Consider the following 9,723-nt stretch of genomic DNA (forward strand, 5'->3'; position numbering starts at 1 on the left):
CGCCTGGTGGATTCGAACTACCGACCTTCTGGCTAGCAGCTGTAGCTCTCAACCAGTATGCCATCAAAGTTTCCAAACTAAAACTAGAGTATACCAAATGATAGCCTCAATTCCAGCGCTATTCACTATGTTTGATACAGGCAGAAGGGCACGTCTGGGGAGTGCGGGGAATATTTCGAGTTAGAAAAAAAAAAAAAAGTAGGTCGGTCATAATATCTTCATATTGTCTGTAACTCTGTTTTTGAGCAACAAAATTATATACAAACAAAAAGTATATACAGTCAGGAGAACACCAAGGATTAATAGAAGCAAACAAACTTAAAAGAGAAATCAGTCATCTCATGAAACGGTATTTAACAGAGATTTACCTAGCTAGCCTCTAGTCAGGGGGCTCGGGCTGGTGGCGTGCACGTGCGCTAGCCGGATAACAAAAAAAGACCACCCCACACTAAACTGCAGAAATCTGAGTCCTCACCAAAACGCCCGTCACCACGCCCCCAAGGGCACGTCTTCCGGGAATCACGTAGGGGGCACACACGTCGCGCTGCGCCTGCGCACTGAGATCTCCCTGTAACAGGCCAATAGACCGAGGGGTGGGCGGGCTGTAGGCCGGAGACCCGGCATCCGGTTCCGGTGGGCTTCTCTTGGTCCTCTGCTGTGCTACGTGTCTTTGGCGTCCTAGGTGGCGGAGAGGCAGGTGAGGGTCTACTTGCTGGTGGGCGTGGGACGGGACGGGCCGGGGTAGCAGGCCCTTTGTGATTGGCGAAGGTAGCGGGAGCGAGCGAGCGGCAGGTCTGTACGGAGGGCTTTCGCGACGCGGACGGTGAGAGGGGTCGCCTCGGTCAGAGCTCAGACCAGGGTGTGGCCTGTCCACAAAACTCCCGTCCGGCCTGCTAAGGACCCAGAGACCCAGGGCTGCGGCTTCCCGAGGTCCCGAGGGAGAGGACTTAGAGTCCTGGCTCAGGGTCTGGGTTTCTCGCTGCTTATGCTTTGCCGGCTCCCACTCTCCCTTTCTCAGGAGCTTCCAGTGTCTTGTCTGCTGTAGTCGAGATGGTTGCCTGTCGCCGGGGTCACGTCGGGATTGGCTCGGGGGTGTGTGTGGAGTCCTGTCTTGGAAGAGCTATAGTAGCCCTGCCATTAGTACTGCTTCCATGGTGTGAAGTAGGGGGATTGGACCTGATTCCAGATCAAGAGATCATAGTGGGTGATTGGAGTCCCTTTTCTGACTTTGTGCGTTTTTCTGGAGAAAGGGCCTTTAGCTTTCGTCGTGACATCTGTGATTACTAAAAGTTTAAGCCCGCTGAATTGGAAGCACAAAGTGAAATATAGGTAGTTCCTCATTAACACGTATTCTAGTTAGTAAAACTGTCTTTTTTTTTTTTGTACATTTTACCATTAGTAATACGTGTTAATGCAGTGTAAAAATGTGTCTGTACGTTTATACGTAACAAAATGGAGGGCAGCCACACAATACTGGGAATCATGGCCTAGCCAAGTTGACACACAAATTTGGGGAACGCAGTTCAATCCCTGAAACCCTCACTCTAGGTTCTTGCAGCATCGTGGTTGGCATTCAGTGCACGAGCCACTGGTTTCTCAGGAGTTTATAATAAAATACAGAAAATATTTGTTGGATACCAATATGGTCTTATGCAGGCAAGGGAGGAGGACTTCAGAGTGAGAAGGAATGGATAGACCGTCACTTGCTTAACCTTTTCATATGGAGATGAAGAGTATGTGGTCCTTTTATATAGTGATAGGTCCAGCCAATCAATGATGATAACACTAGAAAAACCTGAGGTTTTCTAATTGTCTTTGATATGATGCTTTGCTGGAGTATACAAGAGCAGTGTCAGTTTAGGCTTGGAGTCTGCGTTTTTGTTTTGTTTTATAAGATGAAGTTGACCCATATCAGGCATGAATTCATGGCTGATCTCATTTACATCTTGATACAACTAACTGAGCATATCCTTGCTATACAATAAATAACAGGAAGTATTTATTATTTATTTCCCGTTCTCTGTTTTTGTTTTTTTAAACAGTCAATCATGGATCAGGTGATGCAGTTTGTTGAACCAAGTCGGCAGTTTGTGAAGGACTCAATTCGGCTGGTTAAGAGATGCACCAAACCTGATAGAAAAGGTAATAGCTTTAAAATGAGAGAAAAAGTAAAATCTTTACATTTTCCAAGTCTTTTGATTAATTAACATCTTCCCAATTAATAACCTGTCCTACTTTTCAACATTTTTATTGATTTAAATTTTATACACTCTTTGTCATCTAAATTTTTGTTTTATGTATTTTCATATGGTTTAAGAATATTTATTACAGGTTTATTTTCTCTGTTACATTTGGCTTAGTTGTATTTTATATTACTTTATAGTGTTCTAGGCCCTTTCACATTTTCATTCCGGAAATTTTTTGGAGTCCTCCCTGCTCTGTCCTCTTGCCCCCTCAAATGAACAAAACCTTAATTTGAAACCAACGGCATTGTTATCGCCAACCTACAAAGTTTGTTTTGTTACTATTCATGTGTTAAAAGGTGTACCAGAATTTGTCTACTTTGATTCATTCATTGAGTGCTGCCTGAGTTGGGAACTGAGAATATCGTAGAAAATAAAGATATTCCTGCTCTCATGGAGCTTAGAGTCTAGCAGGGAACAAATAACTGCAATCAGATTTTTTATTTTCTGCTGTGGTAGGTATTTTGAAAGAGAAGTGGAAGGAGCTTTGAGAGCACACAGGAGGAGGACTAATCAGCTCTGGATGTAAGGGAAGCTTCTCTGGAAGTAACATTAGACTGAGTCATTACCAGGGTCTGAAACAGTTCTGTAAAATTGTGCTTGGTCCAATTTGATTTTTCAGGCCTTATTTTTGGCTTTGTCATACTATTGAAGACACTGAACCCGTTGTTTGTAATGTACCAAAAAGTCATGTTTTGGGGCTTTTATAATCAATATCTATAGCAATGCTATATTATAAACTTTAAAAAAATGTATTTCTTCCACGATTCTCATTTGTTTTTTTGATATTCTGGTTATTTGGTAAGAAGATCAAACATCTTATTGCTTGTTGTTGGATTCACTAGCATGAGCATGCACTTTATTTGTGTTTAAATATCAACGAAATAGAGAAACTTTAAAAACCTGTCAAGTAATTGGCTAGTAATACTTAATTTTTGTTTTCTTTAAAATTACATACCTACTCATCAGGAAAAATCACACCATTAAGTTTACTTATTGTCACTGATAGCACAAAAAATAATGTGAATTTTGTGTTTTTAAATGCAGAATTTCAGAAGATTGCCATGGCAACAGCAATAGGATTTGCTATAATGGGATTCATTGGCTTCTTTGTGAAATTGATCCATATCCCTATTAATAACATCATTGTGTAAGTAAACTTTATGAAATAGACTATCTAGGATGGAATGAAAATTAAGCCATGTGGGTTGAAAGTTAGCCTCCTATCTTGTTAATGCACGGATATCTCCCTCGACTTTTTCATACTATTAGATTTTACTAACATTTGCTGGGTACTTGATAATTCAAAGTGCCTTTGCATCTTATACGGTCTTTACAGCAATTCTATGAGATAGTCTCTATTTTCTTTAATAAAATTTAAGAGAGTCAAGTGAATTAAAGGTACTCAATAAATGACAAAGCAAAATGTTTAAGGACAAAATCAATATTCAAGTCCAAGTCTTTTTTATGCTCTGTCCTAATTTGTTGATTTTTAAGATGCAGAGGAGATGCTCCGCATCTAAGAGTCACTATAGTGATAAAGAGTTCAAACCCTGAACCAGGTTTCCTGGGTTCAAGTCCTCTTTCTTGTTACTTAATATCTGTCATGTTGTCATTTTGTGCCATCAAGTTGATTTCAACTCATACCGACCCTGTAGGACAGAGTAGAACTGCCCAATAGGATTTCCTAGGCTGTAATCTTGACGGGAGCAGATTGCCAGGTCTTGTCTCTCATGAGCTGTTGGGTGGGTTCGAACTGCCAACCTTCAGTTTGTAGCCGAGCACGTAGCTTCTCTGCCCAGTTTATGCAAGAGGGATAATATTTCCTACTTGGGCTAGAGTAAAGATTAATAATTTAACTTATGTAGGGTCCTAAAACACAATTTGGGTGAGCACTTAAATGGAAGCTGTTGTTTTTATCGAGCCATTGATACTAATGGGAGCATCATACTAACCTTTAGGTGTATTGGAGAGGGGGAGGAAAGACTGAGAAACACTGGTATCACTTTACTTATTTCCAAATGTTTTAGTTTTGTAAATTCATTTCAAGTCATTAGGAAACCTTTTGGTAATGAGCAATTACAGTAGTCAGCTCAATTTAGTGTAAGAATTTAGTATGAATTTCAATACTAGCTCTATGATCTTGTGTTATTTATATAATCTCTGAGCCTCATCTACCATTTGGAAGTAGTAATACCTATTAGAAGTCCCTGGGTGGTGCAAATGGTTTGCAGTCAACTACTAACTTAAAGGTTGGTTTGAACCCACCTAGTGGTGTCATGGAAAAAAGCCTGGTGATCTGTTTTGTAAGGATTACGGCCAAGAATACTCTATGGAGCAGTTCTACTCTGTAAAACATGGGGTTGCCATGAATTGGAATGAACTCAATGGCAGCAGGTGTTTTTTTTTAAATACGTATTATTTTATGGAGTAGTGAGGTTTGAAGCAGTTACTTAAAAATGCTTTGTCAACTATGAATGATATAAATGCTAGGTATTTTATTACTGATACTGGTAGAGGTTATCTTTTAAATGACAAGTAACTGAATGTATATTGCCAGATGGATTTCCTAAGTAGGTCATCATAGTTATTAAACAAAAGTGTCACAGGGGACATTTTAGAATCAGAGTTAGATCTGAAGGGAGCCTAATCTCAAATCTCTTAGTTCTGAATTGCGTTTTATATTACTAGTGAGAAATGCCAACTTTGGAACATTGGAACTGTGGAGTGAATAGTGAAATAGAATTAGAAAACGTGGCACTCAGTGTGTCCTTGGGCTACAGTTGCCTAATTAGTACAGTAAAACCTGCAAAAGCCAGAACCTATATAAGGCTGAAACCCGTTAGAGAAGGAAAACTCATATTTTCCACCAGTAAGAATGCTACAGAAAGGTAGTAAGACTGTGCTCTGTCAAAGGCAGAAAACTTGCAGTCCCGGAAAAACAAGGCAGTCCATTGAGCTCCGGCTCTCACAAGTTCACTGGTAAAAAGAGGTGGACTAGACGGCTGCTAACCAAAGGGTCAGCAGTTCGAATCCGCCAGGAACTCCTTGGAAACTCTGTGGGGCAGTTCTACCCTGTCCTATAGGGTCGCTATGAGTCGGAATTGACTTGGCCCTGGGTTTGGTTTGGTTTGGTTTTGGCTTTAGAGTCTACCAAGTGCCTTCTATTTCATGCAACGCAGTGCTTCTGCTGTTCTTGCATTTCATTACATTGTGAGGTAGGTTTAATTGGTAGGATGATGTTTCTTTAAATTGATATGAAACCTGTTTCTTGTGATAATCACCTCTCATTGTTTTTAATTTTACCCTCTGGAACGGATATAGCCCCCCACTTCCTTTTTCTTTTGGTGAACAATCACCTTTTAAAGTTTTTCCCAGTCTTCATTTAATACTATTTTCATCTCTCTCTCTCTTGCCGGGCATCACTATCTGCCTTGACTCTCGTGTCTTTTTCACTAGATGATGAGTTCTGAGGCAGATCTTTTCCATTACTTACGTATATCCTACAGAACCTACCCCGGTGCCTTCTTGCACCAGTTAGAAGCGCTGGATAAGTGCTTGTTTAATTGGATGCCTTCAGTGTCTTTACCTTTTGCTAATGGTGATGGTGGTAATAGCTAACATTTACTGAGCACTTACTGTGTGCTAGTGTGAGTGTTCCTGCTTTGTGTGTTTAATTCTTACAACTCTGTGAGGTTAGAATTATAATGTCCATTTCATAGATGAAGAAATTGAGGCTTAGCGAGACTAAGCTACGTAGTCACGCCACATGGCCACGAAATGATAGAGCAGCGTATTCTTAATGGGCTCATTTTGAGAACACTCCCCATTCTGAGTCAATTTTTTCACTTCATGCTTCAGTTTGCATTGCATTAGCTCTCTTAAAATCCAGTATCTAGAACCAAATGTCTGCTGTAGATAGGCCCCTGCCAGCAACTAAAATCCCGAGACAGTTTCTCAAAAGTACCTGCTAAATTAAATCTCCTTTAGCCTGGGCTTAAACAGTTGGAGTGATTTATTTTTAGCCTAAGAGTGGAACTTTATTCTTGTTCAATTCTTTATTCACATCTTTATTCCTAGATTCCCTTATTATGGAGACCTTTTGAATTTTTAATCTAACATACTGTTATTTTTCTTAGTTTCGTAGAACATATTTTGCATCATTTTCTAAATATTGCTTTAAAGTATTGTTTGGGACAAGGTACACTTAGCATAACTTTTTGAACTGAGATCCATTAGTTGAGTGGTTCCTGACAGATTTTTCAAGACAAGGATTAAGAATTTGTTTTTTCTTAATTCTGCTTTCCAACTTATCTTTTGCAAGATTGTTCAGATGTGACCTGTTGGAAATTGTTTCTAGTTACAGAATTGTTCCAGTGTTTAAGAAGTTAAGCATCTATCTTAAGATGTTTTTTACCTTAAAGTGAAGGCTGAATAAAACATTTTGGAGAAAAGCTATCGAAAACTAAGCATTTTCATGATAAGCCATGACAGTTGTAAAAGAAATCTTCCCCCGCCGTAAGTTAAAGAGCATAAATCACTGTTTAAAGCACTTCGAGATGATAGCAAGCAAATATAGCCACACACTTCACCTTTACTAGGTTGTATTATTATCATAAGAAGGCCTGGTGGTGTGGTGGTTAAGCGCTCAGCTGCTAACTGAAAGGTTGGCAGCTAAACCCACCTGCTACTCCTCGAGGGAAAGATGTGGCAGTCTGCTTCCATAAAGATTTACAGCCTTGGAAACCCTATGGGGCAGTTCTGCTGTGTCCTATAGGGTCTCTGTGAGTTGGAATTGACTTGATGGCAGTGGGTTTTTTGGCACTATTGTCACGTTTTGTTCCTTATGATGAATTTTTTTCTTTTGTGTAATTATAGCAATCAAAATTAATGTCCACAGGGTTGTAATTTTAAGGAGTTAGGCAGTTCTGGGTGTTATAGCAATACAATTTAATATAATAAACATTTAAAATACTGAGCATTAAAATATGTGGTGATATTTTATATTTTTCATCTAATGAAATTAGTCTTGTTTATATAACACTACAGCATTAAAATTTATATCTGAATATACAGTTTTACTGTTTATGCTTTTCATATCTAGAAGTTTTTCTGTAGAAAAGGTGATTGTTGTTTTCATTATGGTTAAACCAAGCTTTTGAGTGATTATGATAAGATGTAGTAATTGAGAACCATTACGCTAGTCTGCAGTCTTTATTTTCAACTGTCTAGTTGACTATGGAGCCCTGGTGATGCAGTGAATATGGCTGTTAACCACAAGGTTGGTGGTTCGAATCTACTAGCCTCTCTTTGGAAACCTTATGGGGCAATTCTGCTCTGTCCTGTAGGGTTGCTATGAGCCAGAATCAACTTGATGGCAGTGGGTTTGGTTTGGTGTTGACTATACATTAAATTGAAAATTTTTTCAACTGACCATAAACTTGTTGTCACTGAATCACTTCCAACTCAAAGCAACCTTATAGGACAGAGTAGAACTGACCCACAGGGTTTCCAAGGCTGGGATCTTTATGGAAACATACTGTCCCATCTTTCTCCGGTGAAGTGGTTAGTAGGTTTAGACCACTGACCTTTTGGTTACCAGCTGAGTGCTTAAGCACTGCACCACCAGGGCTCCTGTCAGCTAACCATGCTACCATGCATTTTGTATTTTTTTGGTCCTGTTTAGAAAGATACTATGATAGATATTAAACATTTCCAAAATGGGCATTCTGAATTTTAAGATACGCAGCCTCACGTCTGCAGTTTTGAGTTCCAAGATTCCAAAGTTCACTGTGCCCCCTCAAATATGCTATTTTGGGTTAAAGTTGGGTGTGGTTCTCAAATAACTGGCTTTGGTTTTTTAAAATTATAGCAGACTGTATTTCAAATAATAATTATTATAATCTTATGTACACTCAGAATTGATCAGATATCTTTCTTTTACAGTGGTGGCTGAATACCTTTTTGCAAGAGTCTGTTTTTCATCTTGGGGATTGGTGAACAAGTGAGAGTTTGAGGAGCTCATGGAATAAAAATTTGCCTGTGTATTTTGTTTTTCTTCTATTTTTTTCTTCCAAGATGTTTTCTATTTCTAAATTAAAATAATTTCAAAATAAAAGACTTCTCTTTTTTCCATTACAAATATTTATCAAATTAAAAAAAATTATTGAGGTGAGAGTCACATTAATCAAATTTTAATGATAGAAAATGATGGATTCTTCTTTTCTTTCTGGAATTTTGGTTTCCAGGAGAAATTAAAGGGCGTGGTGGTGTGAACAAACTAATGGTACTTTCTGAGTGCTCCTCTGTTAGGTGAAGTTTTCCTTATGGTGCAAGAGTAGGGCAAGTAAAGGATGGTAAAGATAGTGAACTCGTAAGAATTGAGGGTACAATGTGCATAAGCACTTACTATATAAACAGGTAATTAAGAAAGTTCTTAATGGAAGTTGAGGTGCTACTCGGAATTGCTTCCTGAGAATCGTGGTTAAAACTTCATATGAGAGGTCTGTGTCTTGATAGATTAGCCACCCTGCTGTGAACACTGGAATTCTGGATCTTGTAAAGAATCCACTGGTAACGGAATCTGAAATGAAAAAGTGCTTAACTTCTTGCCCCTTTGAAAAAGTGATAATTTAAAAGTGATAAAAGTTTATTCCTGTTTTGAAAAAAAGTTGTCTTCGTTTATTCATTCGTTGTTGAGTTATTGTATTTCCAATTCTAATATTAAACTTGATGAGCAGCAAGTATTTGGGTAAATGTCCTCCGGTTCTTAGTGAATAAGGTAGGCAAGTGTCTAAGTAGTACGTTTGGGCAGTAGTCCTCCATTTTCAGGTGCTTATGGTTCAGAGAACAGTCTATTTTCATAACGATAGTAACATATTTTCTGCCTGCTTTTGAAATGCTGACAGTGTTTAAGTCTTGAATGAATTGGTGTCTTCAAGGAAATAAAAATGCAATGACAGGTGGGCCAGCTCTGTAGCCATAGAGACTGTATAGCTGTATTTTATAATTGATATTTGGCTTCTTAAAGGATATATGGAAACCCTGGTGGCATAGAGGTTAAGAGCTACAGCTGCTAACCAAAGGGTCAGCAGTTCGAATCTGCCAGGCGCTCCTTGGAAACTCTATGGGGCAGTTCTACTCTGTCCTATAGGGTCGCTATGAGTCGGAATCGACTAGACGGCACTGGGTTTGGTTTTTTGGTAAAGGATATATATATATTGTGTGTATCTCATATGATATACATATATATGGGTATAAACACATGCACATCCACATATATATGTGTTGTGTAGAATTTTGTCTTATAAAATTAAAGTGAGAGACTCAGGTTTATCATGCATAAACTCATTTAGTTGATTACAGGATAGTCATAGCAAGGCACATAAGTAAGACCTGAACATTCATTTAGAACCAGAGAATCAGAATTAACTACAATTACAATGTTAAATGGCTAGAGTCCCAACCTTTAGACTTCAGG

The 9,723-nt window shown here is 38.8% G+C and overlaps 1 protein-coding gene across 1 annotated transcript; it reads left to right on the plus strand.

The window, feature by feature from the left end:
- The first annotated feature begins 597 nt into the window (after positions 1-597).
- Positions 598-8,345, plus strand: SEC61G (SEC61 translocon subunit gamma). Its single transcript, XM_049893247.1, has 4 exons — positions 598-697; positions 2,043-2,142; positions 3,291-3,393; positions 8,190-8,345. The coding sequence occupies exons 2-4, from the start codon at positions 2,049-2,051 to the stop codon at positions 8,197-8,199; spliced, it is 207 nt and encodes a 68-aa protein (XP_049749204.1). The 5' UTR covers positions 598-697; positions 2,043-2,048; the 3' UTR covers positions 8,200-8,345.
- The last annotated feature ends 1,378 nt before the right edge of the window (positions 8,346-9,723 follow it).

Source organism: Elephas maximus, chromosome 8 (genome assembly GCF_024166365.1).
Source record: "Elephas maximus indicus isolate mEleMax1 chromosome 8, mEleMax1 primary haplotype, whole genome shotgun sequence".
In the NCBI taxonomy this organism is placed as follows: Eukaryota; Metazoa; Chordata; class Mammalia; order Proboscidea; family Elephantidae; genus Elephas; species Elephas maximus.